We start from the raw sequence: 27819 nt of genomic DNA, 5'->3' as shown, positions 1-27819 counted from the left end.
TATTATGAGTCCCAATTTTAGGAGACATTGGGGGCTGGGAGATAGTGTGGGTACCTGCGTTTGAAGGTGGTGGATATTCTGCCAATTAGGGACTGCTGGGTGGGGTGGTTCCTGTTGAACCCTGTCTGACTTCCCGGGCTGTGATGACCACTTCCGCCCATATCACCCATGCCTGTATTACAACAAAAATCCTAACCGACAAGTCCCAAGGTTTCAAATGAGCTAAAATGTCCAATTTAGGTTAAAAATAAACAATTCGTGGTTGGCGCTAATTGGGTTGAATTGTCAAGTAACCGTTTTAAAATTCATCTCAAACATTAAAAGTTCCAATGATTAAGCATAGCTGGCAGATTGACAAAAAAAGCCGCGATAGCTTCGTAGATCTGCTGTTTCAAAAAGAAAAAAGACAGATTTATAATTTTTGTTTCATTAAGGGCTGAGATGTTGAATTTTGATTAAGAATCTATTACTTATTGCTGCTTTTGTTAGCTGCCCTAAAAAACCTTTAATTAGATGAAGTCAATTTGAGCAATCACGCGCGGCAAAAAAACTTAATCACGCCAATGAGCAAAACCATCACGCACGCAATTCGGTTGAAATCACATGACTGGGTGAACAAAAAGCAGAATTGAAGTCATCGTGAGGTCATATGGTCGTAACAAAAACATTGACGAAATAAAAAAACCGCAGCAGATTAAGTCCCGAACTACAATTCAAAGAATTTCCATTGAATGAGCACAAACTGGACCTAGAATGGACTATGAATGAATGACATAAATTCAGCCAAAAGTCGAGAACATAACCAGCAAATTCCGAAAAATAGCCTCCATTGAAAAGCTTGACGCACATTGTGATTGAAACAGAAAATAAGCGAAATTGACAGAAATTTTCTATGTCTTTTTTTATTTGTGTGCAAATTCTGCATATTCTGTTAGATTCTAAAATTACACTTAAATCAGCCTCTAAACTGAAGGCTATCAAGCATAATACTAAAGCCAGCTATCAATCGATTTAATGAACTTTGATAACCTAATGAGCTGACTTAATGACCGGGCTTTGTATGCTTCTCCTGTTTCTTTTGATCTTTTGATTTCACTCATTTAACTTTGTCCGTTTTCACTAAATTGCGTAATTCAGTGCTTGAAAGAATTTAAATCCATTCAGTTGAAACAGTGAGTGAGGTAAGTTAGAAGTCAAACGTGAAAACCGTGACTTATGTAAAACGAAAAACGTGATCAAAAGGTAAAGCGAATTAGAAAAGGAGAGCGTTTAAATAATAGCCGTCGAGAGGCTGACAGCGGCTTTTAAAAAAAACCAATAACAAAAATAATGGGGAAATTGAACAATAGCCTTATATAGGAGAAGTGCACATAGAAAAGAATAACACACATAGAAAAAATCCACATAGAAAAAACCCAAGACCATAATTCTCAAGCCTGTCTTGTTTGAAAAATCGAAGAACTGCAAAATAACAAGAAACCCCTATTAAAAAGCAAAAAGTCTAGGAAGACAATCAAACTAATCCCAAAACCATTACTGCGTCCATTCAAACCAATTAATCGAAAAATTAGAGAAACAAAGAAATGTTTTTAAAAAGAAAATGCTTAAAAATCTCGCAGGTTATTTGAAAATTTCGCTCGATTAGATACTTTTTCACCCCTCAATTTCTCGCTCTGTTGAACACAGCGGTATGAACAAAAACTCACTCACTTTTCACTCCAATCTCCAAATTCGTTCAAAACTCAAACTACAAATTTTCTAAAGCGTCTCTTTCCTGTTTCAAAATTCATTCCAATAAAATTGATTAAAAAATATAAACCCGATAACATTGGACAAATTGCTCTCGAACGACAGGCAGGGGCAATTTAATTATAGCAGTTGTAGGTAGAAATGTTTTATGGGTGCGAAAATCAGCCTGAACTAATTGGATGGTGCAAAAAACAGCCTGACCTCCTCGATACAAGCATCTTAACAACTAAGCTTTGGTTCTCTTTCACTCACAATCGTAGAAAGAGATTATATTAGATCACTCAAACATACCCGGCAGATTGCTGGAAAATAGCCAACGTTGATTCCAATAAGCATGATTGGGATTGAAAGAATAGAAGATATTGAAAAAAAAGATTTTTGTAAAAAAAACATTTTTTAAGTCCGATTCATTTTGATGTCATTTCGTAGTTGAACATACTTCTGTTTCTTAGAGAGACGCTACAGGGGCTACTATCAATGACAATAAGCATAAAAGATGGTAACTAAGACCTATAGGAACGACGTTCAAATAGCGGGCATCTGAAATTGGGCTTTATGGGTTTATCCCGTTTCTATTTCTGACTTCAATTTTTTATACCGACTCTGTTCATTTTGAATTGCTTTGCTTAGCAACTGATGTTCAAATTCACTTTTAGCAGAATGAGAGAAGAGAGAAACTAGCCTAGAGAAGTCAAAAAGATTTCACGCAAAATGTCGAAAAAGCGGCAAAATGGTAAAGCGAAAAAAAGTTCGACGAAGTAAAAAAAAATAGGAGCGCTATAATAGCCGGCTGAGAAGATGAGGGCGGCTATTCGAAATGAAGAACTCAAGCGTGAAAACGTCACTCAAGAAATCATAGAATTTCTAAAGAAAAGCGATAAAACGTTCAAGCGAAGTATTCGCATGGAAAACACATACACGACGTTTACAATAATTTCTTCAAACTTCGCTAGAGAGCAATTTAAGACACTTCTACAATAATCCTTTGAGTCTCCTTTGCTGTCGCTTTGCGGCTAATAATTAAATCCTATTGATCACTCAAATTTCATCAAATTCGTTCTTTAATTTTAATTGTAATTTGATTGAAATACAAGCCGCAATTCGCCATTTTTTTTAAAGCAATGGGTTTCGTATTGTTGGCATTAAATCACAAAAACGTCTGAACATCTTCATCAGTGTTTCAAGTTTTGCTTCACCAGAAACATACCCGGCAGATTGCCGGAAAATAGCCGCCGTTGATTCCAATAAGCATGATTGGGATTGAACGAATAGAAGATATTGAAAAAAAAAGATTTTTGTAAAACATAGCTGGCAGATTGCCAGAAAAAAGCCGCAATAGATTCGTAGATCGGCAGTTTAAAAAAGACGGTAAAAAAGACAGACCAAAAAATTCGTCTTTTCATTGAAGGCTGACCTGTTATATTTTGATTAAAAATCTGTATAAGTTATTGCTGCCTCTATTAGCTGATCTCAAATAACCTTCATTTAGAGTGACACACACCCATTTGACCTTATCTCTTTGAATTAAAGTAAAAAAAGTCAATTTTAAAGTGAGGAAGTCATTTTTGAGAGTGAGGTAAGTCAAGTGTGACCAAAAATTTAATCACGCACATGAACAAAAAAACTCGCTCCACTAAGAGCAAAAAATGACGTCACACATGCAATTCAGTTGAAATTGCATGAACGAATGAACAAAAAGTGGCTGTGACGTCATATGGTCGTAACAAAAATCATGAAGACGAAATAAAAAAAAACCAAGAGAAGGCCAATAATAGCCCCAGCTATCGCTGTGCGGCTATTAATAAAAATAGTCCAATTTCATCAGAGACTACAGCTTAAAACTAATTCAAATGAGTTCCAATAGTTAGAACAAGAATATCAAGGGACAGTGAGAGCCACAACTTTCTCCTTTTAGCTTAAAAAGTAAAACTGTCAAAAAATCATCTAAAACAGCAAAACTGGAATGAACAATAGATTAAAATTTGCTGTATCTCTACCAGTTATTGAAAAAAATTTGAAAAAAAAAACAAAAAAACGGCTTTTAAAAAAGCGCACTTGAATCAAAAAATGTGATCGCTTGCAAAATTTTTTGGGGCCTTTTTTCGTTCACTGCAACAATTCGATCTTTATACACTTCTTCGAAGTGCGATGTCTTTTGCTCCTTGACCAATTAAAAAGCTGAAAACCATAACGTCTCTTGGAGTACAAAAAACGTAGAAAACCAATACTCATTTTCTATTCTAAAAAATACAAGAAGAAACAGCCTCGCCACCGATTCGCGGCTATTAAAATTAATTAAAAACAACTTTTTAGGAAAGCTTTCAGAGTGAATCTCGTTTTTCAAAATTGTAGAAAGCAAAAATAATTAAATGCCGGTCAAATTCCTCTCAAACCGAAGGAGGGCTTAATTGAGGGGCTGTAGCCTAGGAAAATTTTTTTATGGGTGCAAAAATCCGAATAGGAAAGGATTCGAAAGACCGACCTCCGGAGTTCTCGACATACGCATTAACGATTCCGCTATCAGGCTTTTGCGCTTTCTTATCTTACAATCGCTTTTATTTGAGCAACAAACTTTATTTCGGAGTGAGAGCAATTGAGGTCACTCAAAAATGAAGACACGCGTGAAAAAATCACTGGAGAATTCGAAAAATGTTCTGGAAGCAAAACGCAAAAACGCCCAAGCAAAAACTTAAAAAAGACACATACTTTCACAATAATTGCTTCAAACTTTTATTATCAACTTTTCAAATTTCATTAACAATATTATTAACAATTTGCCAGCATTAAAAGCAAAAAATGTTTTCAATCGAGTTCTTACAAGGATATGTTTCTATTTCTGACTACAATTTTTTATACTGACTCCGTTCATTTTGAACTGCTTTGCTGAGCAACTGATGTTCAAATTCACTTTCAGCAGACTGAGAGAAGAGAGAAACTAGCCTAGAGAAGTCAAAAAGATTTCACGCAAAATGTCGAAAAAGCGGCAAAATGGTAAAGCGAAAAAAGTTCGACGAAGTAAAAAAACATAGCAGGACAAGTCCTGACGTACAATTCAAAGAATTTTCATTGACTAAACAGAAAACTAGACCAAGAACGGAATATGAATGGATTGGGAAAACCATTTAGAAAAAAAATCCGATTCAAAAAATCGAAAAAACTGTAAAAATCAAAGTGAAATTGCCGCATGTGAACAAAAAACCACTAGCGAGAAAGCGAATTTTTGTTCAAACACCTTTTTCTCACTCTACTTAAAATTTAGAGCGAAAAAATTTCACGTCGCAAAACCACTCGCTTTTTCGCTCCACTTCCTGTTTCGGCGTGACCAAAATCACCACTCCAATTTGACTTCAAAAATCATGAAAATGTGTGAACAGATCTTAAAAAAAAGACAGCGCCCCAATACAATTCAAATTCTTTGAATTGTAAAAAATAGGAGCGCTGTAATAGCCGGCTGAGAAGATGAGGGCGGCTTTTAATAATACAAAATGCACTCGTATGCTTCTAACTTGATTTTTACTAAATGAAAGGCTTTAAAATTATTTTTTGAGTGAGCTGACCTCCGTGATGGTGTTGATGTTGTGAGTGAGGGTGGGGGTTGTTAAGGTTGGTTCCGGAGGGCGAGGCACTGGGGGTGTGGAGCAGGTTGCTCTGTTGGGTGGCTGATCTTGTTAGGGGACTGTTGGTAGCGGAGGTTGCACTATTGTAGCCACCTGCCGTGCTCGAGGCCGATGTTGCTGTTGACCTAAAGAACCCAGCACAGGTTAGATCACACATTGAGAATCAATAACTGAGGTCACAATTTCAGCAGATGATCGATTGATGAGTTGGGTTTTTCCCATTATAGCCCCCCCCCACCTTAGTGCTCAGATAACCTTTAGCCCCCCCCCCCCCATCATGGTACTTATACCATAATGGGGGGTCTATAATTTCATGGGGGGCTATAATGGGAAAGACCCGATGAGTCTTCAATGTCACAAAAAATTCATTCGATACATTCAACCATGTCCATTTATAATACAAACATATGTTGCAATCACAGCAAAAGAATTCATGCACCTTTTCTCCTCCATCATTTTTGGAAAAGATGAGGTCTCTGGACCCGAATAAAAGTTTACTTTATGATAAAAACATATGCTCTCCTGATAACTCTTTGAAAGAATTCATTGAGCTTTTGCCGCTCGTGAGAATGACCTGTGGAATTATTACGGAAATGAAGAGGCCTCTGCATTATGTTCAACACTCCCCCCCCCCCCCCCCCCCACTATCTACATGATTAAGGTGCGTACCTGTGATGAGGTTGGCCCAGTGTTGAGCTGGACACATCCACACTGTTCTGTTGGTGTGGAGAGTTGAGCATCATTCTGTGATCTGCGGTGTTGGTGGATCTGAGGGAGGTGGGACCACTGATCGTGGATCTGCCAGGTGTGTTTCGAGACAGGTGCGGCGAGGCTGTAGTCTGCCATCTGAGGTTAGAATTAGCAGCACCTGAATACAAATTAAAATCTTATTTAAATGTTCCATGTTACCCCGAAACGACGTCAATTGGGAAATTTTACAAGCCCTCTTTTAAAACAAACGTGGATATTCTTAAAAAGCCCTCTGTCAGCAAGGCTTTCAAGAATTTCATTGAAAATTTAAAACGTGAAAAGAGTAGAAATATGAAAAATCTTTTAATCTGCTTTAGAGCAACTATAATATTTTTTATGAGGAAAAGTCATACGAACCAGCTGCTATAGAAGAAACGGTGGCCTCTCTTCCACTGCTATTGACAGAAGTGTTCGAGTGATTACTAGAAATGTGGCCACCGGCTCCGTGACTGCTCAAGGTTCCTCCGCCAGATGTGGTCGAGGGCGCCGCTATAGATCCGGGTCTCCTATAAAGTCATGGAGTGTATTGCAAAAGTTAGAAATATGGACAGTCACTCAAGTTCAGAACTTAACAGCTCGCCGGAAAACAGAAGACATCTTCATATTTTTTCCGATTAAAACAAGTTTTCATGTACCCAAAAACATTAATTTTTATTCGGAAAATTTAAATTTAATGTCTGACTGTCATATAACCAATACATTTTCTTTGACCAAAGCCATACATAATTCAGCTCTCAATTTAGCTAATCAAAAATGCCATCCAAATAAACCGCAAGCGTTTCTAACATGACTATAATGAAAAAATACAAACTAGGTTTGATTTCAGAATTGAGTGTTTAATTTAGAATCCTATTAAAAACTTGAATAAGTATCCAAAGCTCTCTCTATATGAAATAACATCGTCTATTCAACATATTCATAACTACGCAATCACCAACTAAATGAATTCATAGTTGAACCATGTCTGAGCTACATTGCAAAAAAAATAAAAAAGCAAAAAAAACCTAAGATGGCTTAGATTGAAGAAGAAATTAGCAACAACGGATTTAAGAGGTTATGACAAAAACTTGCCGTAAACTTCTGTCTCTCTGCGAAAAAAATCTCCAATAAATTGGTACAAAATTCAATAGCCGACAGATTCCCAGAAATAGCCACAACCGACATCCTTGAGGATCATTGGAATCGAAGCAAAAAAAAATAATTTGAACTAAAGATAAATTGACCGAAAAGAAAAGGTGAATGGTTATTTGCTAATCCCGAGTGGAGACACTTGAAGAAAGCTTCAAAGAGAAATCGGTTCAAGTATCCTAGATGTCCTAGATAAATTTTTATCTTTAAACTCCGACACCTGTTCTTTAACAAGCAACAGGCTAGACTAACCCAGGTCTAAGGAAAACAAAAATTTAGGGTCAAACTACCGAGATGCGCAGCTGCCTAATCATAGAAATTGACCTACTGGATTATCATAAGTTCAATTTAATCCAAACATCAAACGAAAACTTAGAGCGAGGACAAAATTTTATCGAAAAAACTGAAAGAGAGTCAAGACAATCTGCGCAGTTTCAGCTACGCACACCAAAAAGAATAGACTGGCGTGAAATTATTATTCAAATAGCATATTCCAGCACAAGTTGATATAAACAGAGCAGCAAATGCAAAATTCAAACAAATAAGGCAAACTCACAAAAATTAACGTGATATTCTCAATCATGACCATTTTCTATTTGCACTTATTGCACTCTCTAAATTTGCATTAACTGCACTCCTTGAACTACTTTGCAATTGGTACTTTTAAATAGAGCGACAAAAGAGGACGAATACTTTAAAAATTGCAAAGGAATCTCTTAGATACCAGAGACTTGAAAAAACTCAAAAAAATGAATCGTAATCGGTGAGCGATTGATTTGCGGTCAAAACCATATTTGAAAAATGGAAAATTTTGGAGGAAATGCTCAATGGCAAATGTCGATTGTGAGGATTCGATTGTGGCCTTCTCGGGGAGCATATTCTCGGGGAGTGTTTATAATTCGAATTTCAAAAAAATGTGGCCAAAATGCGTTCAGCAGGTGATAATTCTGACAACAATTTAGATCACACAAAAGTGGTAATTGCGAAAGTGGTATCACACAAAAGTGGTAGTAAAGAGCGAAAAACTAAAATGAAAATTCAAATTTGGGAAACAATTTTGTAGGGAAACGATAAACTTCAAAAATTGATATGAATTTTGATTGAGAGCTATTGAAAGGACTAGGTATAATTGAAAAAAAAATCAGAGCATTATTGTAGTAACTTACAAGGCCTTCCTGTGGATTAAATAAATGACTAAACACTAAATTTATATTACACACACCTCACAGAAACCCTGTGCTCAAAGTAGGAGCTTGAAGATATAACCATGCATTTTATTTGACGATGCGATCAATCACGAAGACAAAAGTAAGAGAACAAAAGTGAGAAATCAATCTATGACAAATAGTTCAACACACGCTTTAAAAATAACACGACAGGACCAAAAATTGCGAGACATATGTTAGAAGGTGAAAAAAGGCCAAAAATTGCCAGTTAATTGAGGCAAAATAGACCTCAGAGCTTTTCATATCAAGATGCTATGAAAATGTAAGAAAATTTTGGTCTGAGTGGCAAATCTGAATATAAGATCGAGTACCTAATAAATTTTAGTTTTCAGCTTTCACTGAGTTACATTTCATTAGTTTTTGAGCGGACTAATAAGCAGGTGATTTTTAGTGACTAAAATCATATATGTTACGAGATTTATCACTAAAAAGAACTGATACTCGTAAAGAAAGGCGTCTTTCCCATTTCAGCCCCCAGCTTGGTAGCCATTTAACATTTAGCCCGCATTAAAGTAAATATACCATACTGAGGGGCTACAGTTTCGTGGGTGAAGGGGGGCTGTGGGCTATGATGGGAAAGATCCAAAGAGCGTGCGTCAGATTCAGTTGCCGAGCGTTTATGGAACTTTTGAGGAGTGATCAAATAACCGCATTAAAATTTGACAAACTGAGGACAAAAGAAGATCACTAAAAGTATCAGCTATCGCTAACCAGCAAAAACAATAACAATAGCCTTCTCATTACTTAAGCTATGTTAGTATCAAGTAATTTAGTCATATCACTTGAGTGGTTGTGGGACAATAATTGTACATAAACACTAACAATTGAAAAAATCTTCAGACATAGTTTTAAAGCCATACGTAACAATAACAGAACATAGCCAAATAAAAATCAGATAAAAATCTGCCGAATAGCGCACAATTCATAGTAAAAGAAGTCAGTGAATAATCATAGTTAAAGTGTGAGAACTTCTACGCATCCAAAGGAAAATTAAATTCAGACAAACTAATAATTTCAAACTTCGTTTAAGACCAACAGAAAATCTGAAATACTTCAGCACACATCACTCATTGATTTCGAAAATCACGCCAAATTCTTTCTGGTGCAAAGCAACCACCCCGTATGCTGCCCCCTACCCCCCCCCCCCCGAAACAATAGTCGCCTAAGAATTCTGTGCAAATATAGAACAAGATTCAAGCAGTCGCAGCAGCAGAAGCCACAGTTCAAAAATAATTCCAGGCCAATCAGAATAAATGCGTACTTAAATAAGTAGTAATCAATGCACAACAGAGAATTAAGATATTTTTGACAATCAGATTGTCGAAAACAGCTTTTACCAAAACACCCATTAAATAAATGATAATATTGAAACACAAGTTACTAATAGAAGAGTAAGTTACTTTTAATAATAGGGACGTTGATCTGATTGTCAAAAAGGATGGTTAGCATCTTGCCAATTTCTAGTGTACGTATGATTAACAGAAACAATCCGGTTCAAGTAAAATGCTTAGAAATTAAAAACGTAGCCGGAAGATAGACCCGTTAGCCCTTCTTTGACCTTCATTTGAATTGAAACAAGCAGAGAACAAAGGAGCATGTCCGGTAGACTGCCGGAAAATAGCCACCATTGATTCCCGTAACCTGTATTGGGATTAAAAGAACAGAAAAAACATAGCGGGCAGATTGCCAGAAAATAGCCGCAATCGCTTCGTAGATCTGCAGCCTAACAAAACAGTAAAAAAGACAAACCAAAAAAATTCGTCTTTTCATTGAAGGCTCATATGTTATATTTTGATCAAAAATCTTTATAAGTTTTTGCTGCCTCTATTAGCTGCTCTCCAATAATCTTCATTTAGAGTGACACACACCCATTTGACCTTATCTCTTTGAATTAAAGTAAATAAAAGTCAATTTCACAGTGAGGAAGTCATTTTTGTGAGTGAGGTAAGTCAAGTGTGACCAAAAATTTCATCACACAAATGAACAAAAAAACTCGCTCCACTAAGAGCCAAAATGACGTCACGCACACACTTCAGTTGAAACTGCATGAACGAATGAACAAAAGCAGATTTGAAGTGGTTGTGACGTCATATGGTCGTAACAAAAATCGCGACGACAAAATTAAAAAAAAAACAAGAGAAGGCCAGTAATAGCCCCAGCTATCGCTGTGCGGCTATTAAAAAAGATTTTTTTGTAGAAATATTGAAATTCGAATCATTACTAAGAACAAAGTCCGAGCAGCGGGTATTTTAAATCGGGCTTTAAGGGGTTTTCGTGTTTATTCTTGATTGCATTTTTACGACTACGCTCAACAAAGGTCAAGCAAAATGCTCTCAAACAACTTGAAAGCAGTTGACTTCTTGATTAGCTATCGGCGGCCTAGGAATGCTAGTTTATGCCGAACTGAGAGCAAGGAGGGAGGGAGAAAAGTAGCCGAAAAGGGGAACGTGGCTGGCATTCGGAAGGGGGAGGGTTAACTGAGGTGGGGTTTGCAGTGGAGTGAGGGTTCCAATTGTAAAAAAAAACACCTCCCACTAATTCATATGATGATGGTACACTTAGAGCCTAGTCAAGCTCAAAGAGAATTTGCTCAGCAACTTAATGCCTTCCGGGCATTACCTGTTAATCCATTTTTTGGAGGACAATTAAATGGTTTGAGGGAAAACCATCATATTAAAGTCATAGTGCGAACAATTGCAGTAAAAAGAAAGATAGACAGTGGTAATTTAATAGCTCCAAACTATAAAATATTTCGACAGGCTTAAAAGGCATGTTTGAACAATATGTACCACATTCACACGCTTGAAAAGCAAAGCCATTTTTTTCACTCTCAAAAACATACTCGGCAGATTGACTGACAAAAGTCGCACTTGGATCCCATAACCCCGATTGGGATTTAAAGAACAGAAAATACAGAAACGGTTGATTGCTTTACAAAAACACTTAAAATGCGAACTATTTTGATTTCATTGCGTAAATAGCCAGACCCCTGTTTCATAATGAGAGGACTGTGGCTAGCATTACTACCAAAAAACATAAGAGATGGTAAATTGAACTTATTAAAAAAACTTCATGTAGCAGTCATCTAAAATTGGGAATTATACAATTTCCATTGTTGATTTCGGTTTTCGGTAATGGCTCGGTTCATTTTAGATTGCCCTGCTGAGCAACAACTGTTTGAATACAGTTCAAGCAGAGCGAGGGAAGAGTGGAACTAGCCCAGAGAAGCCAAAAAGATTTCACGCAAAATGCTGAACAAGTTTTGAACTAAGGTAAAGTGGTGAGAAGAAAAGGGGTCACAGTCACTTTACTTTGGGGCGTTTAAATCGAAAAAATTAAAACCACAAGAATTAAAGTGAAAAGTTCAAAAACTTTATTTAAATGCTTACTGCATAGTTTCAATGCAACCAACTAACGTCGGACGAAACGCTCTAAAACGATCAGCGAAAGGCTTACTGCGGTAGTAGCCAGCTATAATTTTCGGGATGCCAGTGGGCGGGGGGGGGGTCAAGCGATGGTTGGGAAAGGTTGGGAGGGGTCCAAACTGCCAGGTCGAGTAGGGTGGACTCGTGAAGGGGAGGGGAGGGGGTTAGCGAGAGGAGCGTGACTGAGAGGGGTAAAACTTTTAGGATTAAAAATTGCCCTTCATACCACGATACTGTCTTTTTGGGGACAAAAAGTTAAAATGCTCCGACGAAAAATCGGTCAAGCGAAAAATCTCATCAGAAAAGACCACAGGACTAAGATAATTTCTGCTAACTTCGTTCAGGAGCAATTAATTAACCACATTTTTATTCCCTGGGACCAATTCCATAACAAATTTGGTAGACAAAAATGAAATATAATACCGTGAGAAGTCTCGATTGCTTGCAATACAATTCGAAAAAATCTCAACGAAGGCATGAAAAATTGCATTTTTCCTTCCATTTTATGTTGAATCGCAAAATTCAAACATTGAGCGACGAGGCAACTATCGTTCAAAGCAATTTCTACATCAAGAATCAGAAGCAGCTAGTATTTCAATTATGGAAATAAGGCATTGAAAAGCATCCATTAATATCGCAAAGTGGTCAAGAAACTTAATCTCTACAAAATGCTCTCATATTTTATCGCGCGGCAAGCATAGACGCAGACAGATAGAAAGATAGAGCATCAGATTGTTCAAAAGGTCAACTAGGTATGAGTGCGTATGGATGAAATATGTAAATAAATAACTGCATTGAAATGAGAAGACAAACAACACAATTTGTTCATTATTTAATCACAACGGAAATGCTTCAGACGGGCACAGAAGTAATTTATGCTGCTTCAATTCAGCCATTCAGCCGAGAGGACTTAAGCCAAAAAGGTGTCCAATAATTAGCGAGGGAGAGGTTATTAATAAATATGCGCTCAAGCCTCCTCTGAGTTTAACCGTATGTAAATAAAAAACGCATATTTCAAATGTTTTAAAAGAACCTAAAATGCTAAGTACACTGATAAATAAATAAATAATCAGTTATATATGTACTGCTTATCAGTGATGAAAAGCTCTTGAAATCAAATTAAAATGCTAAAAATCTCAAACAATTTTAAATGGAACCAAGTCAATTGTTTAATACCATGTAAACCTTATAGTTTCTCATCGAACCATTTTTGACGTTCTCGAGTTCAGAATTTCTTGGATCAGAATTTCGGCTCAAAGTCTTATCGGCTCAACAACACAACCAAAAACGCTACATCTTGTTTTTCAAGTGAATTTGTTTGTGTTATTTACCCTCTTATAGGAAGGGGCAAGGTGGCCATCCATTCTTCGAAGCCGCTAATCAACAGAAAGGAAGACAGAAATTAATAAATACAGAACACAAGTCAACATTCGAGAGAAGGAACAAATCCATACAAACTTTACTTAAACTTGCTGAGATGATAGCAATTTTTATTAAAGTGCTCTCCACATGTAAAATCCCAGCGAAACAACTTGAAATATCTAGATTAAAATTTCTCAACATTCGTGATTAGATAACGTCAATACGAGTACAAATTTACATGTTCTTGCTTTTATTTAGTACCAATAATTATCAAGATTATTGTGACATCTTGGCCTGAAATAAGTAAGACTAGGATCTTAAAACAATGCAATTTTTGTCGAGAAAGTCAAATATTTGCATGTCTTAGCAAGAGGTATCGAGTTAAATTTCACTGGGAGTACTTTTAGTCAACCGATTTTGGATAATCTTTATGACAACTGTGTACGTCGTTCTTCATTCCCATTACACAAATAATGCCCACTTTTTACACAGAAGATATTTACAGAGAAATGCAGTATTGGTTCATTCAGATAAAAATGACCGAACTCAGATTAGGAGTAAAAGTTAGAAGAAAATGCACATATTTTGAAAGCATTTTACATTTATTGGCGACTATTTTTGTCATCTGAAAAACTAAAATAGGCCCACCATCCAATTATCTAGGCACCCATTTTACATCGAAGAGTATACTATCTCAGCGCGTTAAAATTTCCCGCTCTCTGTTAAGTCGAGATTTTCATACTTTACATACAATGTGTGATACACGATAGAAGGCAACTCACGTGTTGATCATGTTGGCGCTGGTCGGGATGCGAGAAGGTTGATGCATGCTTCCTGCACCTGAGGGTGAATTTGGTCCTCCAGACCCAGCATTGTGGCTATTGGCGGCATTGTTGCTGCCATGACGAGGGGTCGTGATCTTTGAGTAGCCAGAGGACGATGTAGAAAGCGGATCATTGGTGCCTGCAAACGTCATCTCGCATTACAGAAAGAATGTTAAATTTGCACAGCTAATGATATACTTTTTCAAAAACATATTTTCCTCAAGCTATTAGCGTGACTTAAGTAAAAAAAAATCTTGGAGGAAAGTTAGTAAACATAGCCGGCAGATTGCCGGAATAGCTGCGAAAGAATAGACCTGCGTGCCATATTATAGAGATAGAAACAGTTACAGATCTAAATTGAAAAAAAAACCGACGCCGCTCAAAAAACTAGGCTAAAAAACATTCAGCGATAAATAAATTAAGCTTGTTAAAATTCATTCCACAGAAGCCTCTTACTAGGGACCTTTACTGCACATATGAGTTCCTTTGACCTTAAACAAATTCAAATTAAACTTAAGTTTTAAAGTGCAAAAGTCATTTTATTGAGTGGGGTAAGTCACGTATGATCAAAATCTAATCACGCAAATAACCTAAAAACTTTCGCTAAAAATTTGACTTTTTCAGCTTTGCTGTGTGAACAAATGTAAAACGAAAAAAGAGCATCAGACGACGAAACAAAAAACATAGCAGGACAAGTCCTGACGTACAATTCAAAGAATTTTCGTTGACTAAACAGAAAACTAGACCTAAAACGGACTATGAATGGATTGGAAAAACCATTTAGAAAAAAATCCGATCCAAAAAATTGAAAAAACAGTAAAAATCAAAGTGAAATTGCCGCATGTGAACAAAAAACCACTACCGATAAAGCGAATTTTTGTTCAAACGCCGAATTCTCACTCTACTTTAAAATTAGAGCGAAAAAATTTCAAGCCGCAAAACCACTTGCTTTTTCGCTCCACTTCCTGTTTCGGCGTGACCAAAATCACTACTCCAATTTGACTTCAAAAATCATGAAAATGTGTGAACAGATCTTAAAAAAAAAGACAGCGCCCCAATACAATTCAAATTCTTTGAATTGTAAAAAACCAAGAGCACCGCAATATAGCTACGCTCAGCTTACAGCTTCGCAGCTATAAAAACCCTCAAGTGAAGGTAAAATAACTTACAAAATGCAAAAAATAGGCGGACAATTGATGATATTTGTTGAAGAATTCAATGCATTTGAAACCTATCCAGCTATTCTTTGATGCATTCCTTGCAAAAAATGCAGAGTAAGGTCCAATATAATAAAGCCCAGCAGATATCAGCCACTGAACACTGTCCCTGATTGAAACCGTCCCTGAGTAATTAGGCACTCCTATTTCTTCATGAGAAGATACATGTATTCCTATCAACAAAAAATTAGGTACTGTAACAGATTAATTAGAACAGAGTTCATATGCCGGCACCTAAAACTGGGCTCTTTTGTGTTTATCCTGTTTCTATTCTTGATTTCGTTTTTCGATATTAACTCATAGTAAGATATAACGAAATTGTTCAATTTTGATTACTTTACTGGGCAACTGCTGCTCAAAAGCAGTTTGGGCAGAATGGGCGAAGACTAGAGAAGGAAGCCAAAATGATTTCACGTAAAACGTCGAACGGGCAACAAAATGAGGTAAAGCCACATGTTTTGTTTGACGGAAACAGGAGCACAAAAATAGCCGACTGAGAAGATAAACAAACGAGTCGAAAAAAGCTAGTTCGCAGAATTTTTTTTAACATTCCAATTCTTAAATTTTTGTTCTTTATATTAAATCCCGCAAAAATTGTTTCAACGAAAGTTGAGGTCCAGCAAAACGAAAAGCTTTTCTTCGTAATTTGAATTTCAGCCATTCGACAGATTCGAGACACAGAAACATCAAGACAAAATTATAATATGCACTGGTTCTGTTCCATAGAATGCTATTTCTTCGGATTTTTCCGACAAAAACACAGCCGACGAATTGCCTCCGTTGACAAATCAGAATTGAAACAGCAAAAAGAGGATATAAAAATTAACAGAATTTGTTTCTAAGAGTCAAAAAGTGTCATAAATTGGCAAGCAGTTTCAGTTAGATATAAAATTGTACATAACGTTATGAAGCTTAATACTAAATAGAACTAGCAATCGCTCTATTCAACTTGGATAACTTAATGCACTATGACTTAATGAACGGGTTCTCGGTTGATTAACTTTGATTCGCTCTTTTGACATTGACCATATTCACATTGCGTAATCCAAGGAGTGAAAGAATACAAAATACATTCAGTCGACAGAGTGAGTGGTGTTGAGACGTTAGAGGGGCTAGTATTAGTACTAATAGGCATTAGAGGGGTGTCAAACTAACAAAGTTTAAGTAGCGGTCATCAAAAATTGAGCTTATGGGTTTATCCCATTTTTATTCTTGATTTAATTTTTATGAATCCGTTCATTTTGGACTGCATGGCTGAGCAATTTCAGTTTAAAAACACTTTGAGCAGAATGAGCGAAGAGTGAAACTGACTTAGAGAAGCCAAAAAGATTAGTCAAAAAAGATGACAGCTGAGAACATAAGAGCGGTTATTTAAAATCTAATCAAAAATTGAAAAAATAGCACGAATCAAAGTTAAACTGAGGGGTGTCAAATTTTTAAGATTGAAAACCGCCCTTCACACCATAAAATTGTCTCAAAACAGCTTCGGCGAATTGCACTCTTAGAGTAAAAGCAAGGCTTAGGGCTCTAAGAGAACTTAGGGCTGATTAGAAACTTATTTTTGGCCGATCAATAAATTTTGCCGATCAAAACAAAAGTGGTAAATTAAGTCCTAAACTAAGTTCTTCAAATTTCTAACAACTTTAAAAAAGATGCAAGATTTTGAATGACAGTCAACAATAGCAAGATGTAGGGGTCAATAAGTTGTAATTTTTTAAAAAAAAAATTCGTTTGATAACCATATTCCTCAATCACTGTTCTTAAATTCCATTAAAATCCTTTTTCTACTGAGTGCTTTTAATTAAAGATTAATTGGAATTGCACACACAACCAGTTTTTTGTAGAAATAGTTTTATTGTTAATGATACCTACAATAAATTAGCTTTACTTAAAAAAGAGTAAAGTCAATCGTTCTTATAAATAATGAGTTTAATTTAAAATGATTAAAAAAATGCTAAACCAACAAGTGTTAGTGTACATCCAATAGTTTCAAAAGGGAAAAATTAAAAAAAAACAATACCAAGCTTTCTTTTTCAATAGAAATCGAGACCAACTTTGTGCTAAAAATCTGTCTGTACCCTCTTATCTTCTAGCCGTCACAAGTTTGATTGTCAACATTCTCGATTAGGTCTATTTGTGTCATTTATCAGGAAGCAAGTAACTTTTGATAGAATTCAGCCGCAAATTTTCCAAATCCGCTCGAACGTCAACTCATTGTAAAAATACCACACCACGTTTTTTGGTTCAATTGCATTGTTAGTCTCTTCTTAGTCTCAGCTCATCAAACTTTTGATTTTTTAAAAAGGAGCGTTCGGTATGGTTCATTAATCATAACAATAAGATTCAATTTGAGCTCGTTAATAAGTTTTACAAGAAAATTTAACTTTTCATCCTGTTTTTTTTTAAGTTTGTCATACAAGTTTAAAATTCAATGTTCGCAATCAATTATTTCCAATTTCTTCATTGTTGACTTTAAAATGGCCCTACAGGGGGCAGCATTTAAGCCATCGTTAAAAATTGAGGATTTTAAAAATTTTCCTTACATTTGTTTCAAAATTTAGTATTCTTTAATTTTAGACTCAAGAGAAGTTTATACTGCGAATTTATTCTGGTTTGACCCCACAGTGGTTTATGAGAAATTTTTATTCCAGCACTACGTCAATTTTAAACAGGACAGTTAGTTTACATAATTGGGATGATGTTGGTATAAAGTTTTTATAAGTGTAAAAAGTTTCAAAACGTATTTGTCATGATATAAGATACACTTTCACAACTAAACAACAAAATTGTTTTCTGACATTGTGAACAACCTAACTGACCTTGGCCAGGGGCTGCGGCGGAATTTGAGGACTGTGAGGTTGATGACGTCACCATGACAGCAGCTGAGGACCTCCCGGATGTAGAGGTGACAGTGACAGAATTGTTTGCGCCATTCGTACTAAAAACGACAAGAAGCATATCAACGACCGGTGACTTGCCAAAGTGTGTTTGTTAAAATCAATCTTGATTACAATCTGATAAAAAGTGAGCTGAAAATGGATGCCTAAAAAGCTTAAAACAAGTAAGAACAGGAAGCGGTAAACAAAACACAGTTCTTTCCCTTTAAAAGCTCTTGCTATTGAAGCGTGACTTGATTTTCTAGAAATGTAATCCCGACTTCAGAAGCAACAAAATGCATTACAACTCATTAAACAGACCGATGAAAGTTCAATCTAATACCCCGTTCAAAGTGGATAATCTGTGTTCAGGATCCAGGCATTATTGCATCTGGTAATTGTAAACATCCTCAGGCACCAGGCTCCCACACCTGGAACCCAAATCAAAGTACCAGATCCATCTCTACTTTCAAATCAAAAAATACCAAATTGCAATTAGCTGACGAGCGGAAGTCAATATCAATATTCTGTTCAACCAATCATTAACCAGTATGAGTGTACTGAATTGTGATGGTAATTGAGTTCGGTTAGGATTCTGATGATGCTAAAACCGATTCCGATCCGGCATACAAATTGCACAGAATATGAGGTCATTTAGAGACAAAATATGACGAGCTCTATAATAGATGACGGTATAGATGGCTCTTTAAACGACAGCTGCTGGTTCCTTGAAACAATATATTTCCTGAGACAAGGGGCGGAGATACGTTCCAAACAAAAACTTCAAAATCGCGGTTCAATTAATGGTGATTTTGACGAAAGTAAACTGAACTTATCTATATAAATAATGGTTCTTGGTTGTATAACTTTAATTGTTCCAAAATTATAAGAGCAAATGGACGGAAATATATCAAAAGATAATGGACGCCATTTTTTTTATTGTCACATTTTCAATACTAAAATAGATATCATTGGGCCCATTTCTTCGTTGAGCTGTTTTCACGCATCGTTTCAACATTTGAAATAGGATATACTAGCAAAGCCAAAGATAACTAACTTGCTGTGCACTCTCTGAGCTGGCTTCGTCATTCTTAAAAAGGTTTTCGTTCAACTTTTTTTTTGGGTTTCTATATTTGTCAATGCTTGATTATTGTGAAAGTTCATATGAACTTCGACCTAGTAAGCACTAGCGTTTAACAGCTATTTTGGTTTTGTTATTTTTCTAGTAACTATCAAAAAAAACTATGCAACTTGAGGCGATTATTGGATATTTTCCGGCAGTTTTTACGGCAAATTATCATGGTTTTAAAAATCTTAGGGGGAGTGGAGAAAACGGTGGAGAACCATAAAAAATTGAAGGGGGTGGTCTAAACTTCCCAAAGAAAAGATTGCCAATCAAGCCATCAATATTTCCTTTTCCAGTAGTTTCCGGTAAACCCTAAAATTACCGACTAGCACATAGAAAAACTAAAAGTTTAAATAATTGAAATAAATTTTGCTTGACAGCAACTACCATATTTTGTAGCATTTTTGGAATTCATTTTATTTTTGTTTTGATTTGCTCTCAGTTATAAAAGAATGAAGTTTTATTAAATTATTAGTTTATTAAAAGTTTATTAAAATTCTTAGGGATCCTCGCACAATTATTTTTTAATGGTTACCAATATTTAGAACATTAATACCAAAACTGCTAGAAAAAAGTTTTCTTGAATTTTTCCTTTCGTACTGTTTTTATCAGTTGTAACATTTAGCTGTAACAAGGTGTCTTTTAGCTCACTGTTCGTACTGCTTTCAATTCTTTCACTGAGTTATGTGACAAAAATGGGATGCCGTTTTGACTAAAGCTATATAAGTGTCTTATTTATTAGGCAACATGGATTTCAATAGACGTGCATCGCTACTTTTAATTCCTTCTGAACAACTTCTAATTCCATTTGCAGTATATCAAAACCAAAACCAGATATCTCGCATTGTCTGTAACATATGCTGTTTCATCAATCAAATATTTTGGCATTCATGCTTACCATTGGAATGGAAAAGGGAAATTTTTTTCATTTCAGAGAATAAGGTTTCATCATTCAACACGGGTCAGATATTAAGTGCGTCCACATGGCCCCGTTTATCTACTCTCTCCCTAGCTGTAGTATCTGTATTTATATTTAAATTGATGATATTGTTCGAAATTCAATTATTTCTTTCTTTCTTTGCATCACATACTTCTGATGAAGCAAACAAGAGATGGAATGCTTTGTGATAAACAAACTTGTGCGATATTATGTAGATTGCGAAAAACCACATGACAAGTCAACCAATGATGATGACCTGATTGAAGAGCACAAACTGATCAGCCAATTAAAAATTGAGTATCAGAATCCATTTCTGCCTATTAGAAACCTATAATAACAAGTCTGCCTCTAATGCGAACACTTATCAATTGTTCTTTTTGAGCAATTTGGTATCCAGAGTTTTTTTTACTTCTTCTAAGCCCAATGAAATCCTCTTTTCCCCCTCAACATCAAGAAGTTTTCAAAAATGAAATGAATTCATAATGACGTCACTAAAACTTATTTGCCCTCTGTGCAGCACAATGAACAAACCTATAAGTGGGAGTTCTAGAAACATTTCTATAATTTCCAGAAGTTGCAGATGCAGCCGATGACGTACTATTCGCGGATGTGGATACGGACGCACTTCTCGGCCAGGCGGTTCTAGTTTTAACTGCAACTGACGATCTACCTCGGCAATGGACCGGAAAATAAGAGTAATCTTCATTAAACCAATCGTCTAGTTCAACTTGATAAATATATATATATATATATATATATATAATATATATATATATATATATATATATATATATATATATATATAATATATATATATATATATATCACGAGAAAACCAAAGTTAACGTCAAAACTGCTTCTTAACAATAGAAAAAGCGGTGTATATACCCCCAAGAACCCTATCTCCAAGCACAGCTGCTGCAAATAAATCGCAAATGTATCTTTCTGCGGGATACACAATCAAACTCGACAAGAAATTTAGAATACCGGAGAAAAAAAGCTTAATTCTGTTGAACCTGAAGCATTCATTTAAAAGCAAACGTGTATCTTTCAAAGGATATATCGTATCATCCTGTAGCTCGATTAAATATAAATATAATTCAAATATATAGAGCCGTTAGATTGTAGAACTAGCGTTAGAATGCTAGAAAATAGCAAATTTCAAACACGTTTGTAATATAAGAACAGCCCTAAATAATCTAATCACCTTGATAGGCTTCCAATTGTTCCAACCCCACCTTAGATAGGGTGGGGAACTATATGCTCAACTACTTTTTTGTTCAGTGGATATATTCATCGTACTGAGTTGTGATTGGTATCATTAGAAATCATTAATATCATCAGTTTTTTTGGGATTTACCAAGATTTAAAGTTAATGAAGCTTTGACGGGATTTTCTTCACTTTTATCGTCATTTATGTTCAATTTAAAGATTTTTTTACCAGAATAAGTAATAAACTAAGACTTGGAACAATTTATTTTCAATAGACGCTTAGCAATATCAGGTTAATTTCTGTTTCATCGCGGATTTTTTTCAAAAAAAGAATCAGATTGTATTGGTATTTCGGGAGCTCATTTCTACAGTTCATTATTCTCCTTCGGTTTTATGTTTCAATTGACAAAGTTTACGGCTTTGACAAAGTTTTCACAAAATTTTTATTTGTTCATATAGCCCTTTGATAACTTGGCTAACTTTGACATTTTGATGTTCAAATGAAGTTCATCTGAATGTATATAGGCTTTTCAGTTAATAGCGTACGGTTTTAATGGCTTCAACAATAATGTGTTTACGTAAATCGTTTGAATTCTTGTGTTTTGCCTTAATTTCTTTTTTTCTAAGACAGGTCCCATTGTACTGAAAAGCTTATGGTTGTTATACCGCCCAAATTATTTTTTGAAAAATTAAATGGATTGTTGAATTTTGCCTTTTTATTATTGTGTCGTCTTCTTAGCAAGTCTCATTAAGAAAAGGTCCCGACTATTTTCTAGTAAAGTACAAGTTAATTGATTACTTTAGGTTTCTCCGATGCTAACAGCGTTTTAAAAAACTTAGATTTATCCTTAATTAAAGTTTTATATTACTGTTTTGCCGAGTCTCGATAACTGCAGGTCTTATCGCCCCTCTGCAGCTGCATTTTTAAAATTATTTCAGTACTTTGAGTTAGAAGTACTGAATTCAAAGTACGATATTGATTCACATACACCAATTATTTTGTGTGAATTGTTATACAACTAAGTCAGAAATGTGGATGAGCGCGGTCAAAAACATTGTGCGCAAACGCACATTACCGAGCCCCCTGGTTTAGTTAAATTCTCAATTTATATTTAAGTAGTCAGTGTATAGTTAATTTTTAAGCACTTATTTCATTATCAAATATTCTTACGGCTGGCGGAAAAACTTATACCGAGATAGAAAAAGACTTTACGCACAAAATTAAGCTGTTGAATAGCAATGTTCACTGATTTAAGTTGCTGATTGAATTCATAATTTAAGAAGCCTCTACAAAATTAATTTTTTAGTTACCATTTCCGGATCTTATTTTTAAAGCAGCCTCGAAAAATAAATCACTCCTTAACATTTTTTTGTTCGCCGAATTTCATGCCTCGGGGTCAATAAAAAGAGTACTAAAATATACCTTCCTAGAAGTCGAGTTCTTCACAATGTCTGAACAGAATTCCAAAAATTCCCCTCCACAAAAAACCCCCTCCAAAATCTGTGTAAAAAAATGGTACAAACAACGATAATATCAAAAATCGGCTATCTTTTAGACACTAAAAATCTTTTTAAAGAGATTTGAATTCTCTCAAACATTTTTGTTCATAACTTTCACACAAAAACCAATTTCAAAGTCTGAATGTTTTCAACAGATATTTCAAAAATGTCAAATTATCATCAGAAACTGGCTTTCAAACAATACCTTTAAATATTCAATAACTCGTGAGTCTAAGGCAGGGTAACCAATATTTGCACTTTTCGAAAAAACGTACAAAGCATATCCGGCATATCACCGAAAAGTAGCCGTTGTTAACCCCACTGAACAGCTAGGGTTTGCAAAAATTAAGAGGAATAATTTACTACAACCTAATTTCTTTTCTAAGTATAAACATAGCCGGCAAATTGCCGGAAGTCGACGCTCTTGTCGCAGATCGCGATTGAAAAAGAAATTGACGGAAATTTCTTCTAAGTGTCAAAAAGTGTTCTAATTTGCTGTGAAGTTTCAGTTAGATTCTAAAATTATACTTAATTCAGCTTTTAAACTGAAAGCTATTAAGATTAATACTAATGTGAGCTAGCAATGGCTCTAATGAAATAATGACTTAATGACCAGGATTTATCGGTTCATTGAGTTTGCTCTTTTGGTATTGACCGCATTCACTATTGCGTAATTCAATGAGTGAAATAGGTTTAAATCCATTCAGTTGAAACAGTGAGTGAAGTTAACCCACCATTCAAACGCGAAAATCGTGACTTAGGTAAAAACAAAAAAACGTGATCAAATGCTAAAGGAACTGAAAAAACATAGTCGGACAAGACCTGAACCACAGCCCAAATAATTGAATTAACTAATGACCTGACAATTAAAATCGTCCAATTATTTGATCCTCTCAAGCGAAAAAATATTACGCGCAAAAATTTTATTGTAAACAAATATGCGCTTGTTTTTCCGGTCCATGCCTGTTAGATGATGACGTAGCAGTCATAACAACTGGTTGTTGGCAGCCATTACTATTATTAGCAGAGGTAGTAGGAACAGAAGTCGTGTAAGAGGAAGAAGAAGATCCGCTTCTGTTATTGGCAAGAGTGACAATTGCAGCCCCGGAAGTAGAACCAGCCGGGGGCTTCCGGTAATAAACCCGAGTGCCCGGAGACACTACTTGAGAAGTAGCACCGGTTGTTTTTCTGTTTGAAAAGATATGACTCAACTATACTTTTCACTTTAACTGTTCTTTAATTAACTGTACTTAATTAAATATGGTGCCCAATTGAAGAGCAATGATATCGTAAAATTTGCTACAAATGCCTAGTGTAAGCTAGGAATGACGCTTAAATTTAAGGTTTCGTTAATAAACGTGCTACCTCTGCTTTTGACTTTCTTCAAGGAATAAGGCGAGAGCTTAACTCCCATCTCCATAAATGCAGCAAAGTTGGTTCAACAATTTCAAGCGAGTTGTTCGGGGAAGAAGTTTAGCAACGGTTTCATTCTGAGTTTTCAGATTTTTACATTGTACTATGTCCACGATTCCATTCATAATTAAGAAAAATTTCCAACCTGTGGTCGTGTATGTTCATGTGATGTTGTGGGCCTGGTGTGCCTCCGTTGATGAGGTTAGAAGTGCCCGGGGCAGCCGACATACCCCCCGATTGGAGAGCCGTGGAGTGGGGCGATGCACTTGGACCAACAGTTGATCTCCTAGTTAGGGTACTCGACACCCGAATGTCCTGCATACAATCGTCTCAGTCAAATTACAGTGATTATAGTGTGAAGGTAGCTGTGATTATTAGATATCAAAACTGATCTCTTTTGCCTGAGAGTGTCACGCGGAGTGGCTACGTTTCTCAAGACAGAAAAAGCATTTGACGAGCACACATTGGTCTGAGACAATAACACAACACCCGCAAGGTTGGAGGTACAAAAATTTAGTTTACATATATTTAAATTTCCCAGTTTCAGCAAATTTTTTGAAAATCCTCGATGATGCGTCATTTTCGTCACTAAATTTGGATTTTCTTTGATTTCATTTCACCACTTCTTTTAAATTGTGGTGATAGGCACATAGCAAGCAAAAGTAGTCAAAATTTTAATTGGAATAGATACTGATGAGATCGCATGGTGATCAGAGAAAAAGAACAAATTGCGTTGATGGTTTTTCACTTTTCGCTGACGAGCCGGGTTTAATAATTGAACAGGACCCTAGTATCTCTCTTTCTGTTGTTTTTATTCTCTTAGTCTTCCTCTCATTAATTTAGTTTTCGAAGTACATTTTTAGCTTTCTCACACAAGTTTTCTTTCAAATTATATCAAACCTCTGTTACATTCATTTTGTATCGTGACTCAACAAGAAATGAATAAAATCAATTTAATTTCCATATATACATGACTTTCCGTTAATCTGATGTACGCAAAATATCCGTTGTTATTGGATAGTTGACTTATTGGATAGTCTGAGTTATTGGACACTTTTTGTCATCTACGTCTGAAATTTAAGTTCTTTAGACTACAGCTTTTGACACTCGTTATCAATGGTTTTATTCGGCCTTCGGACTTAACTCAATACATTAATGACTCGATACGTCAAAAATCAGTGGTCTAATATACACAAAATGGCGATATACATTGATGTAATTAATGCTGAGCACAATTAACTAGATACTTACTTGATGTGGTGCATTTTGTTGATTCTGATGTGGACTAGCCGCCCCTCTGTCATTGGGTGTCCCGCTATTCCTCATCCCAGAGGATCCCCCATAGCCAGAGGATGTGATGCTTCTACTGGTTGTGTTGGATCCTCCCCTTTCTCTACCCTCTGTAGCTTCGTGTCGACTACTGCTTACACTGTTGCTGTTGACAACGTCTGAGTTCTGCTGGTGGTATCTAACATACATAAGCACAATCATTAAGAGAATGCATACTACTTTGAAACTTTTAAAAGAACTTCTCTATTTCCTTAGGACACGCATTAACCTATTTTTCCACGAGTAGTTTTGCTTTTGAGAAGACTTTTAACCACAATCAGTGAAAACTTGAATTTTAATATCTCTTCATTTGCATAAAATTAAAACGGGTGGGCACAAGATCTCTCGACTTGAATAACCGTCAGCAGAAAATCAACATAGTGAGTATTTTGCATCATTCTATAGTCGACAATAAATTCAAGAAATTTCTGCTGCCCTACTTGTCTGGTACTTTTAAAGTCGTTGCCACCAATAACTTGGTCAAATTACACGCATCCGAATACCTCATTTATTCAAAGAGCTAATGCAGTTCGTAAATGTCTTTCCCTATCATCTATGTCATGTATGTTGAAGATGAAGTGAGTGAAGGATCTTACCTGTTGTTTGTGTTAGTGGCGTTAGAGGAGAGATCGTTTAAAGCGTGTTGCTGGTGGTTGTTGGCATTGTTGCCACTGTTCCTCTGCTTTGCAGATGCTGCCGTGGCCACCAGGTGAGAGGCTGCTTCCTGATTGGTTGTCGGTCTGTGACCACCCATTGCAGTGTCCGCTGTCGTCGGTCTACGTGGCGTCGCATACGTACCTGTACATAGCATATGACATGTTTTGAATGTTTTTACTCAGTCAGTACAGGTAATTCGAATCAATGTGCCTAATGTTCAAAGGACCTTGCATGATCATAATTAGTTACTGCTAAGGTCTTTCAGCTCAATATCATACATCTCCTAGAACCTTTTTTGAGAAGAGAACGTAACCTTTTGGACCCCAGGCCGTTTCACACTGCCTTGATATTCGGTCATATTCAATTACCTGAATTCAGCTTTTCTAAAAAAACTAATTTAATTCAAGTTATAATGCTATATCAATTACAAATGCTTAACTACAACAAAGAAAAAACCGACAACTTTTTCACTAAAAACAATGACAATCCTTGTTTACCATAGGGTCACAAATTCGTGATGTTGAAACCATTCCACTACCACTAGAAACTATGCAGTAACTGAATATAAAACCCTAGAGGAGGTTTCTTGACACCTAGGGCTGAAAAAACACAAGATGACCAAAATTTTTCAAATATCTTGAAAAAATTTGTGAAAATTGGTATAAAATTGAGTGTTTTTAGCGATCGGTTGTTCGTCAGTTGCCACGGGAGGCGGGGGGCGGATGTACTTCATGAATAATAACAGAAAAAAATCAGACAAACATTTCAAAAGAAAATTTGCACAGTTATTAGGTTCTGCAGAATATTAATATAAACCAGTTGCAAATCATAAAATAGGAAATCTAAGAGTGAAATAGTTTAATTTTTACCAACTAACAAAGGTAGAGAAAATAAAACAATAGGTCTTAATAGAATGCTGAAAAGATTCATGGTAGAAATTGGAGAATACAGATACATTGAAAACACAAAAATTAATTTTTGAATGGTAAAACTCAATTTTTTTTTAAAAAGTAGAAAAATAAAACACTTCATTATCCAGAATTTGAGGTTCACTAAAATTGCAAAGACAATCTGCTATCTTATTATGAATTGAAAACAAAATTTAAAGATTTGAAGCACTAAAACTGCAATGTTTTCAATGTTAAAATTGCATTTACGAAACAGATGTTCAATGACCAAGTCAGTTAAAAATAAACATACCCGGCAGATTGCCGGAACATAGCCGCCATTGATTCCCAAAACTCTATTGGGATTGAAAGAAAAGAAAATATCAAAAAAATTGATTTTTGTATAAAAACATTTTTAAGTGCAATTTATTTTGCTGTCATTTCGTAATTGAACATACACCTGTCTCTCAGTGAGAGGCTACAAGGTCTAGTATCAATACCACTAAGCGTTACAGATAGTAACTAAAACTTATGAGAACAAAGATCAAGTACCGGGCATCTAAAAATGGTCTTTATGGATT

The 27819-nt window shown here is 35.7% G+C and overlaps 1 protein-coding gene across 9 annotated transcripts in view; it reads right to left on the bottom strand.

The window, feature by feature from the left end:
• The window catches only part of LOC142350926 (uncharacterized), a 137720-nt gene that overhangs the window by 19232 nt on the left and 90669 nt on the right, over positions 1 to 27819 (bottom strand). For 7 of the 9 annotated variants that reach the window (XM_075402951.1, XM_075402949.1, XM_075402948.1 and 4 more), the window contains exons 14-25: positions 26291 to 26492; positions 25617 to 25833; positions 24511 to 24680; positions 23916 to 24140; positions 20772 to 20906; positions 18118 to 18236; positions 14040 to 14220; positions 13227 to 13271; positions 6474 to 6622; positions 6036 to 6234; positions 5307 to 5491; positions 55 to 172 (exon numbers count right to left, since the gene is read on the bottom strand). In XM_075402951.1, coding sequence (XP_075259066.1) covers positions 55 to 172; positions 5307 to 5491; positions 6036 to 6234; positions 6474 to 6622; positions 13227 to 13271; positions 14040 to 14220; positions 18118 to 18236; positions 20772 to 20906; positions 23916 to 24140; positions 24511 to 24680; positions 25617 to 25833; positions 26291 to 26492 — 1945 coding nt within the window. The remainder of the gene's footprint in view (positions 1 to 54; positions 173 to 5306; positions 5492 to 6035; positions 6235 to 6473; positions 6623 to 13226; positions 13272 to 14039; positions 14221 to 18117; positions 18237 to 20771; positions 20907 to 23915; positions 24141 to 24510; positions 24681 to 25616; positions 25834 to 26290; positions 26493 to 27819) is intronic. The other 2 variants (XM_075402950.1, XM_075402953.1) reach the window with 2 other exon arrangements.

The sequence above is a fragment of the Convolutriloba macropyga genome, chromosome 12, assembly GCF_964194025.1.
Source record: "Convolutriloba macropyga chromosome 12, txConMacr16.3, whole genome shotgun sequence".
NCBI lineage: Eukaryota > Metazoa > Xenacoelomorpha > Acoela > Convolutidae > Convolutriloba > Convolutriloba macropyga.
This window is presented reverse-complemented; position numbering and strand designations above follow the sequence as displayed.